The 24,888-nt window shown below is 49.0% G+C and overlaps 1 protein-coding gene across 1 annotated transcript; it reads right to left on the reverse strand.

Annotated features, from left to right (window-relative positions):
- Nucleotides 1–11,267: 11,267 nt before the first annotated feature.
- Nucleotides 11,268–12,409, reverse strand: LOC109679523 (serine palmitoyltransferase small subunit A). The gene has a single exon (XM_074048926.1). The coding sequence runs from the start codon at nt 12,381–12,383 to the stop codon at nt 12,168–12,170; it is 216 nt and encodes a 71-aa protein (XP_073905027.1). The 5' UTR covers nt 12,384–12,409; the 3' UTR covers nt 11,268–12,167.
- Nucleotides 12,410–24,888: the final 12,479 nt, after the last annotated feature.

The raw sequence follows: 24,888 nt of genomic DNA on the forward strand, positions 1-24,888 counted from the left end.
AGTCCCTCCCACAAGCTGGTGTCATCCCTGGCACTCGGCTTTACCTGTCCTGTTTCAGGATCCTCACATAACCCTTACCATGTAGGCCCTGTGATTTTATGGCTTAAGGGACAGGGGCCATGGGACCTGTGTGGCCAGTGCAGTGGAGTCAGACACTGCTGCCATGTTCCTCACACACCATCCCCGAGCTCTTTCCTTTAGATGGCTCTGAGGACCAGGAGCGCCAAGCACCCATCTTAGCTGCTGGTCTTACGGGTGGTAGGTGTGTGTGTGTGTGTGTGTGTGCCACGTCTCCCCTTTAGACTGTTAGAAACCAGGTCTCAGTTTTTGCTTAGGAAAGGACCTGACACACAGTAGGGGTTAAGTAAATATCTATGTACCTCGACCCAGTAGGCCTGGTCTGGGGAGCCTCTGGCCTGTGAAGGAGATGGATCTTTTCCTGACAGAGCCCTTGACCTGATGGGGGAGATGGAGCCCATCGTGAGCAGTCCAGTCTGAACAGAGGCATAATCTCTAGGTCCCTGCACCATATCTTCCCTTCAGAGAGCCTGGGGACATGGGACAGGTCAGGAGAAGTGAGTTCTACACAGAGGGGCCTCATACCTCTCTTCTGTCCCCTGTAGCATGGGCCTTCACCCTTCTTATGAAAGCCTATCCTGGCTTCATGGATCGGGGGGAGTCAGGGGTCAGGGATGCGGGGCCAGTCTCTGGTCTCCAGCACAGGGACTGCTGGGGTCTGATAGCTAGGGGCACCGATCTGTAGCATGCACTAGGAGGAAAAGAAGGGGAATTGCTTTTTGTTCTTAATCTCATTAGGGAAGAATACCAGGGAAGGCAGGTTTGTCTGACTTGCTGGCTCAGCCGGCCATTCACCTTGACCTTCTTGCAGAGCTGCAGCAGTTGAGAGAGGCAGCAAGACTCAGGAAGGAGGAAGTATTCAGTGTGGTTGATGGGTGAACCAGGAGGGGGTGAGTGGCACATGTACATGAAGGGCATCTCTGGGATGAAGGAGAGGTCGCCTCAACTCCATCTCAATAGGTAACCCCAGCACTGGCCTCTCAGTGGATAGTGAGAACCTAGATCCCCACTGACAGGACAGAACTGGACAGTTTTCCTATATCCTGAAGGCCGGGCTGGATTTATGTTTCCTGGAAATCATTTCTCCTCTTCTGCTACCTCTCCACTCTTTTCCTCCTTGTCTTTTCCTTCTTCTTTTTTTAGGATTCATAAACATGGTGAGGAGTGACCAGCAAGGAGTTCAGCATGAGTCAAATGAAGGGGCCAGGACATCCTAAGCTGGAGGTGACCAGGGGTAAGGCTGAGTGATTGCAAAGAACCTTGAATGTCAGGCTGAGGGGTCCTGGAAGTCAGGGGCCAAGTCTGATTCCTGTGGCATGTCCAGAACCTAGCACAGTGTCCAGTACATAGTAGGTGGTCAAAATGTCACTATCCTGTAGACCATATGGAGCCTGAATTTAGTTATCAGAAGAAGGTTGAAGGGTAGAGTGGCATGATCCAGATGTTTCTTAAATGTTCCCAAGGCAGAGGCTCCATAGGGGAAAAGGGACTGCTGTGGACTGCCGCCCTGGGGGAGGCCTCTGTCCAGTGGAAGAGAGTTCACGCATGCAGGAAGGGTGCGGAGGCAAGGGATGCTGCTTGCAGCAACAGCCTCACGAGGGCCTCCAAAGTAAAGAGTACGCAGCTATGGGATTTGCAAAGTTGGGCTTTGTTTTGGATTGGTGAGGGTCGCTTGGAGGGCCTATCTAGTAGGCAGAACAGCAAGTGCAAAGGCTGGGAGGAACAGATGCTTATTGGGTGGGGATAGTGAAGAGACTGGTCTGTCATATGTTCTAGGATCCTAGAACTGAAAACACCCTTTACTTTTTTTAATAGACTGGCACACTGAGACTCAGAAAGGAGAAATAAGAGGCCAGGGTCGCACAACAAATGATACAGGACCAGAAACTTTGGGGTCCCTGTTGCTTTGCACCCCACCACCAGCTTACCTTTGTAGACTGAGTGTAGAGTAGCCAGTTAATAAACTTAGTCATAAGGCTTACAAAGCTGGGTGCCCTTTTGTTTGCATCATTCTCAATGTCTTGCACCTGAAAAAAACATTTCCCTTCAGAGACACTAGAAAGTTCCTGGACATTTTGTGGGGTTATGGGGGAGCGTGTGTATGTGTGTGTGTTATGGGGTGATGGCTTGAGTGAGTGCTGAATTCCAACTCTGTTTGCCCGGTGGTAACCCTGGACACTTGCCTGCTTGGCTTTCATCTTGACTATGGAGGTGAGAAGTTTCTGTCAGGGCAGGTGCACTTGATCCTACTTTGGGGTTTGGGAGTTGAGTTGGAGCTCTTTATTCCACCAATTAATCTTTTTTTCTTTTGTGGTCAAAGTCCTCTTCATCATGATGACTTTGGGCAAAGTTTTGCTTTTCCTTCAACCAACTCCCTGCTGGCTCTGACTTCGCAGCATGCACATCATTTCTCAGGACCAACTCTGGCTTTGTTTCTGGGACCTCTGCTCTTTAAAAAAAAAAAAAAAAAAAAAAAAGAACAAAGCTGCTTTCTTCCTTCCAGAGAGTGAGTACAATTTGTCAGTACTTCCAGAAAGATAGTACCATGCAGGTGATCTGCTAATTTGCCCCGAGAGTGTAAGAAAAATGTCCAAGCCTCCAAAGTCAGACTGTGCCACCAACTGTCTAGGTACCACCAACTGACTGTGTGACCCCCTTCTCTAAGCCTCAGTTTTCTCCCTGGGAATATGATAGAGTTAGACCATTATTTTCTCTCATGTGCATGAAGAATTCCATGGTTTTTTATGCTTCAATTTCTCCCTTGAACAGAGGTATTTATTGAAAACTACTTTTGTACAAAACGCCCTGGCTCTCCCTCCTCCTCACCTCCTCGCATGGAATGACCTAAAGCGCATTTGCAAAGTAATTTGTCTCATTACACATCTCATTGCATAGGCAAGGGAAGGGAGTTTAACATTAGCATCCTGGCTAAGGGTAAGCGTTCTGGAGACAGGCCTCCAGGGTTAGAATCCTGGCTTCATCACCTGCTGCTGTGTGACCTTGGGTTAGTGACATAATCTACCTGGATGTTGGTTTCACTGTCTATAGAAGTAGGAACACTAATAATGTTCATATTTCTGGATAGAGAGTAAATGAAGTCATGTAGGTAAAATGCTTAGCACTAGTTCTTGCACACAAGGAAGCCCTCAATAAATGTAGGTGATGATTGCAATTATAATCACTGATTTGTTAGAGAGCACATCTCCCTCCACCTGCTGTGTTGCCCACACCTGCCATGCAAACGCTTTAGAGTTTGTACAAACTCCCATCACCCTTTTGGCTTGTGGAGTTGTCTCTGACATAGTCTCTCCTTCACTAAAAACCAGCCATGAAAACTTTACACTCCAATAATACACAACTGCCAGCAATTCTCTGAAATGGTGACACAGAGTCATTCTCGTATATCTCTGCACAAACAAGTACCTTTTGCCAGGTATACCTGCCACCATCTTGTCTTCAAAACTTGCTCCAGATGCCCCTCATCCATGCTGAATTCTGCAGCCCTTCAGGCAAGGACATCCACCTTCTTCAGGGAAATTGTCACAAACCACTGTCATTTGCTGGCTGTCCACATGAATTGACCAGATTTGTTTACTAATCTTCCTTCTTTGTTGTGAGCTACCTGAGGGTGGAGACAATTTTCATTTCATTTCTGTTACAGTGTTTTGAGTTCACTGCCCCCAACCAAGCCATCGCACACAGAGCACAGAACTGGTTCTTAGTGAAATTTGCCAAGCTCCAGGTGAAACACTAAAAATGGGCATTGGGCCTCTCAAGAGCAGGGACCAAGAGCAGGGGGGTGGGGGTGCAGAAATAGTCAGAGAAGGTTTCCTGAATGGGTAAGTCTGGGGCTGGGATGTGGCTCAGTGATTGAGCACTGGCCTAGCATACTCAAGGCCCTACCAAAAAAGGTAAGTCTAGATGTGGTTATGGAAGTTTGTTCAAGGTCTCCTTCATAGGCACAGGTGGCCTTGGGTGCCTGCTAGCAGGTATCTCAGTCCCTGGTTAGGAACAAAGGAACAGAACAAAGGCTCACCTAATTTTTGGACCCAATCTAGATCCCACACTATCCCTTTGCTTATGCTTGGGTCTGGGGCATCCTGATGGCGCCTTGTTTCTTGCCCTTACACACACCTCAAAACCATAAAGCCACAGATTTAAGCTCTATTGTATCCCTTCAATCCATCCATCTACTTCTCTCTATTGCCACCATCCAAGTACAAACTCCATTGCCCAGACACTTTCTAATTGATGTGTCCACATTCACTCTGGGCTCTGTCTCAGTTTGAATTAGATTAGACTGTGAAAAACAGACTCAACATTACATGAAAAACTGCAGGTGAGCAGTTCAGAGCAGCCATGGTGGCTCTGTTCCAGTGTTGTTGGGCACTAAAGCTCCCTTTTATTTTCATGCTCTGCCATTTTTACCTTGCTACTTTGTGGGTGAAGATGGCTGCAGCAGCTCTAGCCATCACACCTGTAGTTCAGATAGCAGGAAGGAGGACACTCCCATTAAGGACACTTCCTAGATAGTGCTCCTTCTGCTTCCACTTATTGCCCCAAACTGAGTCATGTGGCCACACCTGGATGTGAAAGACTTGGGCTGGAGTCATAGGCACAATGAAAGTCCAGAGATGCTGAACAAGAAGGGAAGTGATGTTATTGGATGAAGTTCAGCTTCTTCTACGAAGTTCTGCAATAGATTCACCATCATTGCACTGCCTGCTTAAAACCCTCCAATTGCTCTCAAATTCTCTTGAAGCAAAAATTCAAAATCTTAATATGGCCTACAAGATTCTGTACAGCTGGCTTCTACCTCTATTGCCCCAACTTTTCTCCCTGGGCCCCTTCCTTGAGCGCTCTCCATCTTCTCTCAACAGCTGGCCTTTGCACACACTGCCCCTGATGTTGGGAGCACTCTTTGCTCTATGGTGTGGCCTTTCAGCACATCAGATTTCAGTGTAGCATCAGTCACTTTTGCATACCCCAATGTTGTCCTACCTTAAACAGGGGACCCATCATCTTTCTGTTTTCTGACTGAGTAGAAAGTCATGGAGCCTGTGCAGTCTGGAAGGGCAGGGCAATTTATACCTTTGGGTCACTAATGTCAACGAACAAGTGTTTCTTTCCTCTGTTCCTAGAGAAAGAATTCTAAGGTATATTCTTCCTGGCTCTTCAGAGCATCCTTGGCAGGATGGCGCTCTGGCTGCCCACAGTGTAGATAGCTCTACTGTTTATTTGTATGACGTTTTTTCCTTCTTTGTCTCACTTTTACTACTTCCCCACTTTCCAAGTCATCTGGCCGCACCTAACGCATTGTTTCAGGCATTACTTTTAGGGGGAAGCCAACTCTGACAGCTGATTCTAGACGTTGCCCCAAAAAGCAACTAGTAGGTATCATGGTACACTGGCCCTCCTTTCACACCACAGTTACAACAGCTGGTCTGGCACAGTATTGCAGCAGCCTGTGAGAAGTTTGAAGATGCCAGTTTGTGAAATGCACCTTGCAGGGCATAATCTTGACCTCCACAATGTGCTGTGCTTCAAGTCACTGGCTAATGTCTGGTGCCATGTCACCAACAGCCAGGATACACATGGCTGGGAAACAAAGAGTGGAAATAGGGCTGGGACCCACTCACCATCTCTTCCAATAATGCTTGTGAAGAGCATGTACTTTCTGTCACCATGGGCCTGGGCTCTGGTCTGGTGGAGGACAGGTTCCAGTCTGCCAGGAGAGACTGTAGAATTCTGTGGTGGGTGGCACTGTGAATGCTGCCTGGTCATGTTAGATCCTTTGTGTCAGTGGAATATCAGGCAAAGAAAGAGAGGAGATTGCTGAACAACAGGCACTTTAACAGTGAAGGACAGAAATGTAAAACAGGTCATGTTAAGGGAAGGGTATTAGTGGGAAGAGGAGGGTAAAAAAAGAGGGTAAAGGAGGGTGAATATGGTTGATATACTTTCTCCCCAAGTGTGAATATGGAACACTGTAACCTATTGAGTTACTTTAAGAAGGGGAATAGGATAGGAGGGAGAATAATGGAGGAGATGAACCAAATTGGGGAATCATACATAAAATACATGGAAAGATCACACCAAAGCCCCCATGTATAACTATTATATACAAATAAAAATGTTTAAAGAAAGAAAAGGTGGGTGATCAGCCATGATTTTCATAAAAAGCTGGGGGTGCTGCTACCTAATAAGGGCAGGAAAGACTGTCTGAACTTGGGGAATTCTCTGGGACAGCTCCTGATGCTTGCATACATGATGATCATAGTGAGTGGGCAATTGCAGCCATCATGGCCCTGTGAGGCTAAAGCCACTAAGGGCTTACACCACTGGGGTAACCCTAGCTGAAGTACTGGCTAAGGGTAAATAAATAGGGAGTGATGAAGGTTATAGATGTCAGTACCAGCTGTGGTCTCAGGACCCATTGTTGCAGTTGAGACTCTACCTTGACCCATTCACTTCCTGTCTGAAGCTTTTTTTCAATAGAGATTACAGCATGTCATCACCTGAAAATTCAATGGAAAAAGTGAATTTATTTTGGGTGTGAACATGGTAAGGGGTGGACTGTAGCAGATGCATCTGTCCCCCTTGTTGTGTTACTTCAGCTGACCTGAGGTCAGCACACTGGTGGTGTACAGTTCCGGCATGCCCCCTGTGCTTAGGCTCAAGCATGTGAAGGGACTCTCTCTGCTTTCCAGACTCAGGGCTTTCTCTGCTCAGCCTGCACACATGCAGCAGGGAAGTGCAGGAAAGTGAATACCTCCCAGGGGATCCTCCAACAATGGGGTCCAAGTTGGAGACTAGTGCCCCAGCCTCCTTCTCACAAAGGCGTCATTCGGAGGCACCCCTCTCTGTGCTTTCCCTAGGGTCTTGAGATTCCTATGGAAGAATCCAGATCAACCATCTACCCTTGGTTTGTGCTCCCTCCTTCCCTGTCTAGCTCCCTTCCTCTGGTTTTTTGGGATCACCTCCCAACTTAATTATCTGCCCCTTACACCATGTTTCAGGTTCCCTTTTGAGGGGAACCCAGGCTAAGAGATCATTTTTCTCCTGAGAGACTCTATAATTCCACTCAAATTTTCATCCACACCACTTCTTCTTGGATTCTTCCCTGACCAATGGGCCCAGGTGAGGGGCCCTGCTTATTATGGCTACATCCCAACACCTGCACATAGTGTGTCAGGCTTATAAAAGGTTCTCAGTAAATATTTGTTAAACAAACGGCTCCCGAAATGGACTCTCCCCAGCACGAGAGGAGCCACTGTGAGTCTGCCAGAGCTAGAGCTGGCTCACTGCATGGGGACAGAAGTCCATTATCTGGTCTCATCAGACTCTAATACACCTCAGCAAGGGGCCTTGGTAACTAGGTTGGGTAAGCCCTGTGCAGAGCGCCTCCTCCCCTCCCTGCCAGCCCCTGCTCCCCATCCCCAGCCACATTAAGTGAGTAAGTAATGAGAATGGTAGAAATTGAATTTTATGAAAAAGCAATCTACAGCTTAGAGAACAAGCAGGAGGAAGGGAGAGAAATTTGGTGAGATGGGGGTAGATGGTTTCAAGGGCCGTCAGAGGGAATGAGGAAACATGGGAGCTGACAAGGAGAGTCAGGTAGGAGAGTCATTCAATTAGAGAGGCTGAGACAGTAGAGGGATTTTGTCCCCTTCTTTCTGTCTTTTTTCTCCATCCATTTCATCTCATCTATGGGTATTTTGTCTTCACATTCATGGGGTGGAGGATGGGGACTAAGACAGAGACTGCAGGGGGGAAGAGAAGACCGTGGAATAAATTACCCTGCCTGCAATTCAGAGAACTGGCATCTGGAATGAACAAGGAGAGAAGGCATGGGGCTGGAGGAGATACAGCTGTGGAGAAGTGGCCCAACCACAGCCTACCCCAGCCCATTTTGGCTTCCCAGGCGGCCTCTCTTGGCCATCCTAGGCCAACCATGACAGGTGAGCCACAAGTGGTGGTCAAAGTAGGGAACAAGCCAGGCTAGGTTGCAGGGAAGAGAGAATATTTGTTATGCATCCTTGATGTGTGAACCCCTCACTGAATATACTGAGTGATCCCACCACACGCTGACAGCACCTTTGCAAGCATTCCCATTTTCAGGATGAGTAAGATGAGGCCCAGGGAGGTTAGGTGAATTCCAGGGACTTTCAGCTGATGAGAGTCAGTCCACATGGAAGGCTGGCTGTACCTGGGAAGTGAGCCAAAGTTGAAGTTGGCCAATGCTCGTGCTTGTGACCGAGAGACAGTGAATTTAAGGCAGGGCAGACTAACCCCTTGTGCATTCATTGCTCCTGTCAGTTTACCCAGCCTTTGTCACAGCTTCTCCAGCCTCTCTAACAGTTCCTTCCTTTGTGTCTTCTCCCTGGGCTTCAAGCCTTTCCCGGGTGCCTCCACCCCAGTGCTATTTGCAAACAGCTAAGTGGAACTCAGCTTGAGCCTGTGCTCAGCATGATGAGTTTCCCAGCAGGGAAGGGTTTGCTTTGCAGAGACAAAGACCAAAGCAGCAGCATTAAATCTTCTGGCTTGCCTTGGCCACACTCAGAGCAGTGCAGAGGCCCAGACAGACTCTCTGGAAAGCAGCACTGTGGTAGAGCCAGAGCAAACAGAAGCCCCGGGGGGTTAAATGCCAGCAATGCCCAAGCAGGGCTGATGGGATAATGCAAGGGAGTAGGTGCCTGGCCATTAACAGGCAGATAAAATAACAGAACCACAGGGGGACGAGGCCAGAGAGCCCTGGCTGGACTGGGAAGCTGAGGAGCTGGGTTCTGGTTATGGCTTTGCCATCCAGTCATGTGGTGATATTATGCTTCATGATCAACTTTGTTTGTTTGAGACAAGGTCTTGATATGTAGCCCAGGTTGGCCTTGAACTTGTAATACTCCTGCCTCAGCCTCCAGAGTGCTGAGATTACAGGTGCGCACCACCACACCCTGCTCAGATCAGCTTTTTAAGTAGGGGGGACTGTATTATTTTTAATTCCAGATAAACTGGTGTTTAATTAGTCAGTGATCCAAGTAGGTGCTGTAGGAAAGGGACTATATTTTAGATCAGTTCCTGCATACAGAAGGGGCTCAGTGAGTTACTCATTCAATAGCTGCCTAGCCAGGGCTGATGTTAAGCCTTGGATACACAGTGGTGAACCAAAAGGCTCTGAATCCTGCCTCGTGGAGCTCCTACTCTAAAATGGACATTAATTAAAATCACACAAATATCTACATCATTTCAACCACTGTCCATGCCGTGAGGGAAGAGGATACGATGCTAAGAGACAGCAGTCCACGGAGATTTAGCTTGGATAGCAAGTGTGGGTCAGCACCCCCAGGGGAAGTGATGGTAAAGTGGGAGGAAAAAGCTTGTGGGGTGGAGTCAGAAGAGCCGGGGCAGGAGAAGACCTTGGCAAGTTTAAGGGAAGGACACAAAGTCCACCTGTCTGGAGAGGAGGACTGAGGGGTCAGTGCTGAGGAAGGGGTGCTAGGGAGGTAAGGCTGGGGAAGTGAAGGCTGGTAAGGTGGGAGGCTGGAAATGCCTGGGCTGATTAGGAGCTGGAGGATCCTGGATGATGGATGGAGCTGTCCAAGGTGCTGTCCCTGGAAGGGTGGTGAAAGGGCACCAAACCACAGCAAGACCTTGGGTGTCGTGAGAGGGAAGCTCAGTTGTGACTTCAGAGCAGGGCAAGCCACGGGTCTCTCCTATAGACCTCCAAGTCACGCTTCCTCTGACCCTTGTGCATTGTGACACTTCTGTGTTCCTGACCCTTGTCTTTATCTGAATGTTTCATAAACTTACTTCTCTTCTTTGACATCAGAGGTAGCTAGGGGCAGGAAAGATATTCCCTGCCCTAGAAAGGCGGAAAAAAAAAAAAAACTTTACGATTTTTCTCATAAAGAAAGTGAGGGTCTTGGCACTCACTAGCCAGTCAGCTCCTCTATCTTTTATTCATCCCTTCATTTGCGGAATCCAGAATCAGGACATCAGGAGCCCCTGGCCAGGTTATGAGAGAAACTGAAGGCCACAGTGAAGGGAGTCAGGTGGGGGAAACTGAGGAGAGGAAGGGGTGCGGTCAGGCAGGCTGAAGAGTCCACACCCTACATGAAAGCAGCAACCACGCAGCCCTGGGGGCTGCTGCTGTTGCGGGGTTCTGTTGTCACGTCTTCTCATTTTAAAGACGCATGGGAAATTTGAATTTTTGGGGCAGTACTGAGAACCTCTCTACCACTTGGGCTATGTCCCCACTCCTTTTGCTTTTAGTTTAGGGTATCAAGCTGACTTTGCCAGGCTGGCCTCAGGCCATGATCCTCCTTCCTCTGCTTCTCTCGAGGCTAGGATTACAGGCATGGATCACCACTCTCAGTTTGTTTTTGAGGTAGGCTCTCACCAGCTTTTTACCTAGGCCATCTCCAAACCTTGATCTTCCTGTCTCTATCTCCTGAGTAGGTAGAAATTTGGGCTTTTAGGTGAAATTCCTAGTATATGAATATCCTCAACTAATTGAAGAATAAAATATCCCTTCTGTCTTAAGCCATACAAGACATATCTTTGGGGCCAGTAGGTTTCCCATCTGTAACCTCTTATCACCATCTCCCTGGTTTGAGAGATGGATAATGGGATTTACAAGGGGATGCAACTTGTCCAACATGCCAGGAAATGTCCCTTATTATGGATCAGGATGCATATTTTCCAACTTGGAGTGTCTACCACAGCCTGTGTCCATTGGGAGTAAGGATAGATTCAAAAGACAGCCCCAGCCAGCAGCAGGATCCTAGCTACTCCAGAGCTGGGATTGGAAGGACTGCAGTTCAAAGCCAGCCCAGGCAAAAAGTTCATGAAACCCTATTTCAATCAGTAAAAGCTGGGTGTGGCGGCCTGTGCCTGCCATCCTAGCTCAGCAAGAAGTGCAAATAAGAGGATCAAAGTCCAGGCTGGCCCAGGTATAAGTAGGAAACCTGATTTGAAAAACAGCTAAAACATAAAAGATTGAGTGCTAGAGAGGTGACTCAAGTGGTAGAGCCCAGCAAGCAAGCATGAAGCCCTGAGTTCAAACCCCACTACTGTGCAAAAAAAAAAAAAAGACAGTTTACATCAAAAAATTAGGTAGTCATTTTACATCTAAGGAATAAAAATTAAAAAAAAAATACAGAGTGAAAGGAATTTAATCAAGTTTACACTTCTTAGATTTGCTATGGTTTTGAACAATTCATCTTATCACATTACGATGAGCAAATACATTTGCAGCATCTGTTACAATCATGAAACTAAGTTTAAGAAAGACACACTATTGATAATGCCTCAGAGGAAGCTAATTACCTTCTGTGAGAAACTCTACTGTGTATCTAAGCATTACCTAATAATGCTACTTAACCATCTATCATCACAAGAATCAAAGTCCACATAAGAATTAAATATTTAAAATGTGAAATGTTCTTCATATTAATTTTAGCAAGATATTTTCTTTTTCATTGCTAAGAAACACTTTAATAGTTTTAAAGCAAAAGCTGTTAAGAGTATAGACAGCTAAAACTGTACTCCTGAGTTCAAGCTTACAGATAAGTCTTTTGTAAGTAGTTCTCAATAAAATATCCTCCCTCCCCATCCCCCTGCCCCAAATCTTGTATTGTTTCTTACAAAACTTTGGTCAAGAGTAGAAATATATCCAGGCAGATGTATATGCCATACAATAGCAAGAACAGTAAAGCCCAACTAATGACCTTGGGTTTCAAAAATAGAAGGCAATTAAGATGTACTCAAAGTTACATTAAGAAAAGCTTTCACAGGGTAATATTGAAACAGTCACAAAGGTTAAGAAAATACTGATATCAAAGTACAAATGACTACAATGTTAAAATAGACAAAAACTACTATACAAGAGCTTCTTTTAAAATTAAAAAGAAAGAACACAACACATGAGTCAGGATGATTTTCCTGTTCCACTCATGAATTTTAGTCTTTGTATGTATAAGGTTGTTTATGTTCATTCCGGTCGAGTTTCTTCTGACAACTGATGAAGTCTCACTCCAACTTCATAGGGTGGATCTTCCCCAAGGAGCCTCTTGATCCTGGTCACATCTTGGTCACTGTACAATTTCAAAGTAGTGAAGTATGGCCATGATGTGCTGAGGCATGAAGACATACCCGGTGTACAGTGCCATCCCCACGACCGAAACCAGCATGGAGTTGAACACAGTCCGCTCCCAGGGCTCCAGCATGTAAAGCGCTGTGACCAGCAGGTACTGGTAGTAGAACCAGGACATTTGTCTCCAGGCCCGCGCCAGCGCCATCCCCGCCATGTGCCTCCCGCGATGCAGCCGCACGTCATTCTCTACAAGGAACCTTTAAAGAGGCACCCCAGAAATTTCAGTCATAAAAATACCAAAGGATTGGAGCCCTTCAAATAACTTTACCACTTCCTGTGGCCCTAAAAGACAATTTGGTAGTCAGGGGTCTGGCCTCAATGGGTAGTCTCTGTGCAGGCAGGGGGTCCTAAGGCTGGGACACTGGAGGTACAGGTGGCACCCCTCAGCCGTGTCCAGCAGATGATAGCTGTGCTGCAATTTACAGCCACTCTCCACTGCCTAATTGCACCATCAGTGCTGGGTGTCGCGGGACCAGGGTGAGGATGGATTGAATGCTGTTATGGGCCTAATGGCTGCAGTAAAGTGCCGTGTTTACAGTGTTAAATAGCCCGGCCCACTGTGCTTGGGGCCATCCTTCAGCTCCATGCTGGGGAGAGAAGGCTCTCCCTGTGAGCTCACTCTGTGCCCTGCGTCTCTTCCCCAGTCCGCACTGGGGCCTGTGTGGAAAGGTGGGCTGTCATGGTGCTGGCTCTGTTCTCCTGCTGTCTCTGGGCCTCTTAGGTGATTTGGCAGCTCTTCATATGTGGGGTGGTGATTTTACCAACAGCTGGGGGCTCCTTAAGGCAGAGGCTATGTTCCCCGCAAAACTGGGAGACTCTCTTCAAGCCTCAGTTTTTTCATCCACAAAATGGCCTCTCAAGTTCCTTTTGCAGGGCTTCCCCCTCCTCCTTTGGTAAGGAGTCATCCTTGCTCCTCTGCGCCTCATCTGCAGATGAGCAGTACCTGTGGAGGCCTTGCAGCTGCCATGAAGGTGTGGAAACAGGGAAGCAGTCCCAGGGTTTGGCATGAAGTTGGAGCTCAGTGAATATTTACCGAATGCATGAAGAAGCCATTGTCTTGGACCTCCCCTCATTAACCCCTTCTGTCCAGTCTCCATTTCTCTCCAGATTCTTTTCCCTCCTGCCAGTAGAGGGGAGAAAAAACTAAGTCAGTAAAACTTCTGTGTTACACAGGCAGTGTTTGCTGAAGCCACATTACTTGGAGATCGGGCAGAAGAGAGACAGTGGACAGGCATTGCACTGCCACCAGAAAAGGGACTCTTCGGAACCCCTGGACATAGCCCCTGAATTCATTCTGGAAGACTCCTGGGCCAGGCATGCATCCTCATCCCTCTGGGACTTGCTCTGCAGCCCAGGGTGAGTCTCCCTCATTGAGGAAAGACTAGCTGCTATAAAATATGTGGTTCAGAGGGTGACTTAGAGACACTGAGAGCTGGAATGGACCTTGGCCTGCTTCTGACCTCACATTCAAGCAAGACCCCTCTGTGGAGGGCCATCAGCCTCTGTTTGAGCCTCCCAGTGCTGGGCGCCCCTGCCTCTGGGGGCAGCCGCACCACGTGTGGAGAGAGCTCTTATGGTTAGCAAGGCATCTGAATTACAGCCTCCCTGTACCTCAATTCATTCAACTCAATTGATTCAAACAAAATCAAGGGAAGACAAGACATGGGCCCTGCCCTGATCTCAGGGTGTATTCAGAAAAGGTAGGTCCTGTGAGGACTCCTCTGACATGGGATTACTCATTTGATGGAGAGGATAGTGATCTGAGAACACAGAGGAAGGAGATTGTGGGTGTCATGGGTATGGGAGAAATCAGGGAAGCTGCATGGAGGAGGGGTATTTGAATTGGACTTTTAGCTGCTGTGTTGACTGTACTTGGTTGTCTTCCAAATCCACCCCTCCCTGTCATGCTAACCACCCTGCTTTGCTTCCGGCCTCAGCCCTTCGCACCTGGACTAGTCCAGTGACCTCTTAACACTGCTCACCACTGCCACACCCTCCCGCCATCCTCTCTCAGCTGCCAGAGCCAGCGTTTGCTCACAGCTGTCAGGAGCCCCGCTGTATTCGCCTTTATCCTGAGACCTTGAGGCTCATGTCTGACCCCTCTTCCCCTTCCCTTCACGACCCAGCCGTCACGGGCTGCTCTAAAGTTCCCCAGACAACTGTGTTGTTACGACTCTGAGCCACTGTGCACACTAGTCCCATTGTAGAAACACCCTTCCCTCTGCCTCTTAAGCACCTGCTAAACTTCTGTTTGTGTTTCAAGATCCAACCTAGTGTTGCAGGCGCCCTTTGTAGGTCTCTCTCTCGCTCTACCATAGCACCTGTACTTTAATTGCTTTTGGTGAGACTGTCTCCCCATTATATCAGGCTCATTCGCTCCTCTTACTCGGCACTCTCAGCAGGGTGAACAGTAGCTGCTCAGTGCATGTCACAGGCGTGGACATCTTAGACATTAGCTCACACAGCAGGCAGAGAGCAGAGCCCTGGCAAAGGCCTGGAGGAGGGACAAGACAGGGAGTTGCTCACTGCACTGTAGTGGGAGGCAAGGAGAAGTGGGCTACAGGCAGAAGCTGCAGCCCTTCTGGGTTCTTATCCCAACTTTAAGCCATGGGGCCTAGAAGGAGCTGGGTGGGAGAGGCTGGGAGCCCATCCAGGATTTCCCAGTCTCCCTGGGCTTTGCCTCCCTCATTATGATTCCTCCCCAGAGAGGAGGGGGAGGGGAGATGACTTAGAGGCGGCTGCTCTGAGATACATGGTACCCAGCACGGGAGCCAGCGCCTGCATCTGTCAGGGATGGGTGTCATCTTGTTGCTCGTTGGAAAGGAAGTGGGGGAGATAATTGTGTCTCCTCAGGAAGAAATACGGGTGCAAGGCAAGGGCATCTTTCTTTGCGCTTTGGGAGAAGAGGTGTCTACTCAGCATCCTCCTCCATTGTAGGGAGCTGCTGGGGAGCGTGTTTAAACCTTAGACATCCTCTGAAAGGCTGCTTCCCGAGGTTAATCCCACTTGATTATGCCCAAGGAATTTTGGACCATTCAAAGAGGTTGGTTGGGGGAGAGTTTTTGGGGTGAGGAGGGCAGAAAAGAGGTGGGGGATCTGTAGGAGCTCAAGGTCCAGTAAGCCAGGCAGAACAAAGAGCCACTTAGAAAGTGGCCATGACGTCTGTCTTAGTCTCTCACATCTACTCCACGTCTCTCTTTCTAGATGCTCCTGTTTCACTCAGCCTGGGGCATCGCCCGGTATCACCTTCTTGTTTCTCAGTTGAGGCTCTGGTCCAATCCAGCAGGTATGGGAGGGGTTCTTGCTCTGGACCAGGAAGCCATCGCTCTCTATCGCTAGATTAACTTGATCTCCAAATGAGTCTAATCAGGCCGCCCTCCTTCATGGCCCCAGTCTGCAATTTCCAGCAATCGACGACTGTGCATTGCTAAGTAATCAAGCACTCAGTGGTTACTATTATTAATGGCAGAGTGTGGCCTGGGACCAGAGTGATCATTAGCCTGGTGTTGAGGGAATCTGTGTTGGGGATGGGCCCAGAGGCCCACAAGAAGGGCAGAGTGACCATGTGGGATGGATGCCCAGGTACTTTCTGCTCCTTACCAACTTGGATGGTAGGAAGACTTCAAGCTAAGTGATTTGGCCAGCTGGGGACTCCAGAAGCTTGGGCAACAGGGCTGGGGAACTGAGGGAGGTGGTGGCCAAAGCTATTCCTAGACATGGCAAACTGGAAGACTGCATAGGGCTGGAGTAGTGAAGTGATCTGTCAGGACACTTGGTAGCAGTGTGTGCAGAGTGGAGACAAGCAGCTGAGGACAGACTCCAGGTGCTCAGTGGTGGCCCAGCCAGTCATGAAACATCCCCAGGTTGCTGGCTTTGAGGCAGCACCAGGGAAACAGGAGCAGAGAGCCAGGCGTGGTTGGGGAAATGGAGTACTTGATTCTGCAAGAAATCACATGGAGCAGGCACTATTGGAATTGGAACTCTGAAGACGGAAAGAGGGAACTGAGGGAAATCAAGGGAAGGACATCTGGGACAGTGGCCAGTGTGAGCAAAGCCAGTGTGTTCTGAGAACAGGAAGTAGCCTGATGTGTGTGTGTGTGTGTGTGAGCACGCTCGTGAGCACATGTGGGATGACAGATGAGGACTGGGAAGGTGGAACAGTGAGCAGCAGGGAGCTTGGGGTGGAAACCCGGGAACAGGTGGAGAGTGTAGGTCCTGGAGTCAGACCTGTGTAGGCTCCATTGACACCCAGCTCTGCCACTCACAGTCTATTCTCTGGGCATGTTATTTGACCTCCCTGGGCCTTACTTTCCTCATCTGTTAAATGGGGTTATAGCAATACCCACCTCACAATAAAGATTTCTGTGAGGACCAAGTGACTTTTACCTGGAAAATGCTCAGAGTAGCACCTGCTGTACAGAAGGTGTAACATGGACCATAGCCATCCTTAAAATTACTCTGTAAGATGCTCGGCACCATTGCGAGATTTTCCAGGAGGAACTGATGTAAGTGGGGGGAGCTGGGAATAGAATACCCAGAGGGCATCCAGAATGGGTTTCACAGTGACTGGACCACCTCTGGGATTTATTGGGGGTGAACCAAGGATGCTAAATGTCCCATGTGTGGGACCTCCCAGCCAGTGGAGAGCCATTTTCTCCTGTGTTCATGGTGCCAGTTGGGAACTCAGCTTGGATGGCCAGTGCTAGCTCAGGGAACGGCTGACTGGGAGAGGATGGAGGTGAACTTGACTCAGGTTCACATGCCCGTGAGGTAGGCTGTGTGTTGAGCCAGCCAGATAAACAGGCATCGTACGAGGGGGTGCGGTGGGGAAACAGAGGGATGCCAAAGCCGTTTCTGAGCTCCATGTTCAGATCTTTGGATGGTAAGGAATGGAGACATACTCCTGTTTGCTCTACAACAGCTTCTTGTGAGGCTCTCACAGGCTTGGCAGGAATCCCATGGAAAGCATGGGATTTAGGTAGCACAGTCATGGATCCAGGAGAAAAATTTGGAGTCCAAGGCAACTATTAGATTTGATTTTCTTGTTCTGCCAGTTGCATGGAGCATTGTTGGGTGGTTCTGCTGAGACACCGTGACTGCAGTTCAATTGGGCCCCACGGGTGTCTTCTCTCTGGGTTGAGCTATATTTACAACACCAAGTCACTCCTGGTGCCTTGTGGCCTCATGATCTCGGCTTGGGCTTCCTTATTTCCTTGACACATTCCCCAATTCAAATTCTACAAAGAGACTGACCAGCTTGGCTCAGTCCTTTTAGGGTAGAGCTTTCCTAGTTTGACCACATCCAAGGAGCTCACGGCTCTGCCTACCTCAGCGTGGTGGATGGAGAGCATGGTGGAGCCTGCATTAGCTTGTCCAAGAGAGTGGGCCTTGGGTTTCAGATCCACACACACACACACTTCTTTCCATACAGTCAGTGCTAAAGCTGGCCCAGTCTACTGGGATCGACGACCACATACACAATGGTGAGTGTTTTCCTCTCTTCCAAGACCAAGTTGGACCCATATCCAGAGGCAAGTTCAGACAGCCACTTGATCAGCTCTCCTTCCTCCCTGAGTCCTCCTTCACCTTCAACTTGTCTAATTCCTGCTGCTCCTGATGATGGAACTCTTGGCTATTATTTTGACCCTGTTTCACCTTGATTCTACTTGCAAAAGCCTAAAGAAGTGGGATGTATCAGCATTCTCCAAGGACCTTGCTATCCCTGGCGGGGTTGTTTCCTTTCAAGGAATACGATGTGGCAGAAAACACAGCCTTTGGGACTGAGTATGGCAAGTTTGAATCCTCACTCCATCATTTTACCAGTGGGACTTTGTACACGGCAAATCACCTCAAACCTCAGTTTGTTCATCTCTAAAATGGGATGACAGTACTGGCATCATAAATTACTGTTGAGTGAATGGCTCACAGTGCTGCTTAATAACTGATTGTTCACTCCTTTGCTTAGGGTCACGGAGCCTCAGCAGTTTGATGTGGGGTGGTGGTGGCATTATGATTAAAAGACCTTGATTCCTGTGGTCCACACAGGCTCACAGTGTCAATTTTGGAATGACTGAATTGAAGGAAGGAGCTGAGGAGGCGAGAAGAGGGTGGCCTATCTCTCCTTGAGTGTCCCCCAATCCTTGTCCCACGTCCTTCAGTGTTCCTTACTGGGCTGGGTCATGTGCCAGCCACACCTCCTTCAAGTCCCCTGCGAATGCAGCCGCAGCGATCTGCTTGCACCAGCTCCGGCCTCTTGGAGGGTTTCACAATTCCTCCTCAGCTTGGCACCATCAGTTTCTCACTTTCCCTAAGTGCACTTCCACAAAGCTTAACACTCTCACCTCCTCCCCACTTTCCCGGCCTCACTTTCTCCGTGTTTTTGCCTGAGCTTCTCCTACCTTTGGTTTCATTTCTGCCAGGTTCATGGACAAGAGGCTGCCATAGAGCTCTTTCCCACCCTTTCTAGTCTCAAGGAGGTGGCTAGACATTGGGAAGAACTTCCCAGCACCACATGTAAGCATAGCAGCTCGCTGACCGCCCTTCTGAAACTGTACCTGCAGGGAAGGAGACACTGACCTCTACCCAGGGCTCTGGGGAGCCTTGGGGCTCACAGGAGCCTACCAGGGATTTAGGACTCTGTTTGGTGGGTTTGAACTAAAATTGTTCTCTCATTGTTAAGCCTCCTCCATTACTGTTGGATAAGTTAAAAATCTTTATAAAGATTTTTGACACCGAACAACTTTCAGAGAGAGAGAAAAAAGTCTAATTGAACAATAAGGCATTTTCTTTCCTCTTCTCTCAGCCTTTGTTAAGCACACAGTTGTTTGCTTGGTTGTAACGGATGTGTGGAGATGTTTTCTGCTTTCTCCACTTAACAGGATTTTACACGAACATTTCTATTGTATCCACTTAGTCTGCAGAACTGTCATTTTTAATAACGATAGCACATTAATGTGACCGCCGTTTGCTTACTGCGATTGCCAGGCGTTTGGGTGGTGGCCAACTTCCCAATCTTACAAACAGTGAGGCTATGAACGTCTTTGTCAAATTGCTTCCTCCCCCGCCATCCCATCACACTTTGGATAATTTCCCAAGGGTTTATTCCCAAAAGAAGAATTACCAGGTCAAAGGGCACAGCAGTGGTGTGGCTCACATATTGTCAGCTTGCTTTTCATGGGATAGATTAGCACTGCTCCACTTCCAAGACCTTCCAGGGTCTGCCACCAGTTTGCTGTGTATCTTAGGGCAAGTCAGTTTCCCTCTCTGGACCTAAGCGTTCTTGTCTATAAAGTAGGGGCTCTGGGTGAGAAGGTCTGACTTGCAGTGGGGCTTTGTCAGGTCTCTCAAGAGTGGGTTGGGTGGCCTGGAGGACACTGGGGTCTCAGACTCATTGGGACTTGAGTTTCTGACCAGTGAAGCTGATGCCAGGCTGGCTTACTGTGGGTGTTTTGGATGGAGGATGTGCACACCTGTGTGTGTGTTGGGAGGTACAGCCTGGAGATGCCATGCTGAGGTTGCCTGGACCTATTAGCTCAGACGTCTCATTTGCTCATGGTATCTCCTCTGGTCTTCACAGGTGATGGCCAGGCTATGCTGGTGGTTAAGGGTTCTGAATTCCATTCCCAGGAACATAGGAAATATTTGGGAGTCTAATAGAACAGGGTTTGAATCCAGCCTTGCTACTTATTGGCTTTGTGAGATTTGAACAGATAACTCAGTATCTCAGAATCTCAGTTTCCCCATCTGTGAAATGGGAATAAAGACACCTTATAAGTTTTTTTTTTTTTTTCCCCAGAAAGCTAAATAGATAATACACGCAAAATCTTCTGACCATGTCTGGCCCAAGGAGTCCTCAGTATCACTAATAGTTTCCTAAGCCCTGTGTCTTTGCAGTCTGCTGTGGACCCATGAGAAACTCATCTTGCTGTCCACTTTGCTCTGAGGAAGTGCGCTGGGCAGAGTACACATGCCAAGGTGGCTGCAAAGGGCCTATCTTCCTGGACTTTTCTGGATTCTGCTCATCTGCTCACACTCCCGCCAACATCCCTTTCCTCTGTGTTCCCTGGGCGCTAGGCAGAACCTCTTGGCTCTAGGCAGTTGGAGGAGACCAAGGCCAGCAGGCCCAGTCCCAGCATGAGGCAGCCTATGTCAGACCCTCTCCTGTCTTCAGCTCTGATCCTAGCCTTTGATCTGTGTTCATCCACACCTTTGTCTTGTGCTGGCTTTTCCTGCAACCATAGGCTTTAAGAAGTGCCTAGAGTCTCTGAGGTTCTCCTAGGAGCCATGCCCCTGCTTTGGGCCTTGTCCTCCTCCTGCCTTGGCCACAGCCTGCAGCCAGGCCCTCCTGGGTCCCTCCATCTGTCACTGTCTGCTGATCTTCCCTCCTGCTTGGCCAGCTCCTTCCTCCCCCCTGGCCTGGCATGGACTGCCCACCTGGGGAGAGAAAAAGGAGAGAGACCTTCCAGGCAGGGCAGCCTACTTCTGGGGATCAAGTCAGGAATCTAGGCCCAAAAATTTCCAGGCCAGCAGGTTGGAAAGTGAGGTAGCATCACTCTGAACAGGAAGCCATGCAGGGTACTGTAGAGGCGGGCAGCAGAGGATTCTGGGTCCGGACCTTACTAACACTTTGAGAAGTTGTCAGTAACATGGGCTTTACCCTCCCCCACCATTCTGATGCCAACAGGGGAAGCCTTGGCACCATATCCCAGGAACTGTGCCATCTGTGGTGGAGACCCAGGGGAACCCCAGAGGCCTGGCGTTGCCTTCTGAAGGTTTGCGGTAGCAGAGTCTCAGTGCTCACTGTTAAGACCTTTTCTACTGTCACCTGCTTCTCTTCATAGGAGCTTACCTGCAGCAGGGGCAGGAGGATTGGAAGGAGGTTGCAGCTTGCCACAGCCTGCAGAGAGTTTTCAGTTGGCTAGGGGTTGGAAAACCCTGGCCTGTGGCCACCACCTAGTTTGTACATGAGGTTCTATTGAACAGGGCACATTTGTCCCATCCTGCCTGTGCTGTGTTCCCTCTTCCATGGCAGAGGCAGATAGCTATGGCAGAGACCATAAGACCCACAAAAGGTGCAATATTTGTTGTTTGGTCCTTTGGAGTTGAGACTACACATACGTAGGACAATTGGATGCAGGTGGTATCAAAGGACTTGCTGTAGACCAGCAGGAAGGAGGGTGGTCTTAAAGTCACATGTCCCCAGGAGGGCCAGGCCAGGGCTTAGCTGCCCAAGTGCAAGTACCTGAGCCTTCCCCAACCCCACACTGGAACTTGCTAGTAAGTGGGCAGACCCCGAGGTATAGGGCAGCAGCTTTCCAGCACAGGGTTTTCTGGCTTCCCAGCCTGGAGCCAAGGGCAGTGTTCTGCCCCCACCACTTAATACCTACTTCTTCCTTCCAAAGTGGCCAGAACATAAGGGGGCAATCTGTGACAGTTCAGCCCTGCCCTTCCTGATCATCTTGTCAGATTTACAGCAGACATGAGCTCTGTAGAAAGGAGTCCAAGTTGCCAAGCCACTAAGTCATTGTGTCCTGTGGTCTCAGTCTGTCCATTTGTAACATGGGTGCAAGAAGATTCCTGGAACATTGACTATCCCAGAAAAAAGGGAATCCCTTCATTTCTGCAGTCAGACTGTCTACTATTGCAGTTATCTTGTGGGAGAAAAGGGGTCTGGGTGTCACCCTGAGACCTACGGTTATTTCTAAGGAGCCCAATGAGATTAGACTTTCCTTACTGAAAAAAAACATCTTCCCAAGTTCTAGAAACAATGCAATTAGCAGCCTCTTTGTTCAAGGTGTTAATTAACTTGTTTTTTCTGAGCACACCTTCTTCCAGGTACAGCCCATCATCTCTGGGGTGCTGGCAGGAGAAGGCAATTAGATCCTTGTTACTGTGCAATTAATTATGAGTTGAAAACTACTCTCGGAGGCTTGGAGGAATTCCTTGGCAGCACCAGTCCCAGGAAGAGGCCTTGCTTAGGGCAGGTGCTAAGTAGATCCCAGTGGAGAAAAGGCTGTGGAGCCTAGGTGAGGAGATTGCAGGAAGGCAGATCTAAGCACCTCACTCCTCTGTTAAAGAACTTTCAATGGCTCCCTAGTCCCTACTAAGTTAAGACCAAACTCCCTTCTTGATCATTCAAGACATCTGTTATCTGGCTTAGCCCCATCTTTCCTGAGTTAGCTCCCATCACATCTATGCATCGTCAAGTTGCTGGCTGACAAAGCCCATGCTACTTGAATGTACTTTCCAGGCCTCTGCCACGATTTCCTCTCCTGGGATGCCTTTCTCCTTCTATCTCTACCACTGGAAAACTCCTAGTCCTTCAGCTTAAAGGCACAGTCATCATTATAAATAATTCCTTCTCTCTGGAGCCCTTCCTGAGGGCAAAAGAACAAGAGCCCTTAGATCTTTCCAGGTGAGAAGGAGGCATAATGACCATGACGTGGGAGGGTGATGATGTGATGATGATAAGACTTGGACTGGGTGGCTTCCCATTGTCCTTTTCTTCTCTCTGGCTCTCACACAGGCTCTAAAAGGCTGAGCTGAAGGGGTCTTCAGTGGTCCCCACACAGTCTTCCTCCTCTAGACTGGACACCACCATCCTTGGAAGGAACTACAGGCCCAGGCCTCAGGCATCTGTGTGGCTGATAAGCTGGAAGGTGATTCCAAGGCTCAGCTGGAAGGGATGGGCAGGCCCAGTCCGGCCTCCCTGCTACACAGGGGACCCAGGGAGAAAGACATGCCATGAGCTTTACAACCCAGCTCTCTCGCTTCTAAGCCGGACTTGCTGGACCTTGTTCCTACTGCCTTTGCCCCAGGTCAGGGGAGCCACAGGGAGAGGTACATGCAGAACGGGGCATGCAGGGCCGGCCACCTGCACAGGGCTTCTCATGTCCTCTCTTACTCTTTTGGCTGGGGCTGATTGGAGCTGGGTGTGATATGGAAAGACAAGGCCAGGGTTGTACAAAAAACTCCTCAGACCTTCACGTTGCTACTGTTCCCATCTGCCTGCAGGCTGGATTTGCTGTTGATTCAAGTGCCCTCTTCACTGTCTTACCCCTTCAGCCCCCACCACTAAGTCTTGTTCACACTGTTTCCTTTGCCGGCCCTTTCTTTTCTTTAATTCTTGGACGCAGCACATTATACCCTGACCTTCCATCCCTCTGGCCTGTGCTTTGCTTGTAGTAGCCGCTGATCCCATGGCCGGCTGGCTGGAAGGCATTGGAATTAAGTCAGATGGCTCAGAGTTTTGCTTTCTCTTGACTACTAGCTGGCCGTGTGTTTTAAGACAAGTCATTTAACTCCTCCAGGCTCAATCGTCTATGCCCTAAAGGTGTTAGCAGATAAAATGAGTGAACACAGATGACGTGCTAGCTCTCCTTAACATGGTTGCCTTGATCCTAAGTCCTCAGGACCTCTTCTTCCTTTCACCTAACTGCATATAATCACAGGAAATGTGTGGTCACTTCCCCCAAGTCTGGTGGACACCTGACTGTTTGGAGGTTGAATATGATTAGATAAGCAATGAGGCTCCCAGTCCTCCATAGCTGTCACCTCAGAGCCATGCTGTGACTGCCACAGCTACCAGATAATCAGCCATGGGGTAGGGTAGTGAGGCCCACTATGGGCTGGCGCTATGGGGTATTAGCTTCCTATGTGCCTTGTTTCCAAGAAGGACAGGGTTAGGAGACTCTGCCACCTGTCCACAATGACCATGCCTCCAGGCTGTACCTCCAGTGCCACCTTCTCTCCAAGCTTTCCTGGGGCCCATCCATCCAGGCCTCTCATCTGCCATTCCTGGAACTCAGTATGGCAGAATCCAAACCCAGCCTCTTTTCCTCAACCAGTTCTCTGCCTGCTGTGTTCCTTTTCCTCGAAGATGGGCTCCGCTGGCCATCTGGCCTGCCAGAGACCCAGGGTCAGATCTTCTGCTCAGTCTCCACCACACACAGCCATTAGGACCTGTGCCTTTCCCTCCTCCACTGCTATCTCTGCTCAGGCCCCTGTGTCAGCGGGTCTTGGCAACAGCCTCCATCTCCAACATCTCTCTGCAGCCTCACCTCAAATGCACATTTGGTTCTATCACTTCTTCAAGTCTTTTCTCCCCGTGTCCCTCATGGTCAAATCCAAACCCTTTCAGCATGGTCTGTACAATCTGGTGTGTCTCACTCCGCCCACCCCTCCAGCCTTGACTTCCAGCACCCCTCATTCACTCTAGCCACTTGACTCCACTTGACTTCTGACTGAACTTCCCTTGGCCTCAGGAACTGGCTGTCCCTTTCCTACCCCTGGGTCTTGACATATGCTGTTCCCTGCCTCTCTACCTGGCTAACTTCTGTTCTACCTTCAGAAAGTGGTCTGATTCCTGGAAACCTTCCTTGACTACTTGAAGACCCCAACCTCAGGCTCCTTGCACATAGTTCTACAGCACCATGTTTCTGCCAGGATCTTGTCACATCTCATGTCACTAACACGTACCACAGTGCATTGCTATGTCCTTTGTATCTAACAAGCCATAGTTTTCCCTGAGGGACTGTAGCTGGTTTGTCTTGTGTTTTCAATGGCCAGCACTGTGACACACATGGCAGGGATTGGGGAGGGTACAAAAGTCTGCTACAAATGCAGACTTTAGCTCAACGTGGTCCCACCTGCCACTTGCC

Source organism: Castor canadensis, chromosome 11, assembly GCF_047511655.1.
Source record: "Castor canadensis chromosome 11, mCasCan1.hap1v2, whole genome shotgun sequence".
In the NCBI taxonomy this organism is placed as follows: Eukaryota; Metazoa; Chordata; class Mammalia; order Rodentia; family Castoridae; genus Castor; species Castor canadensis.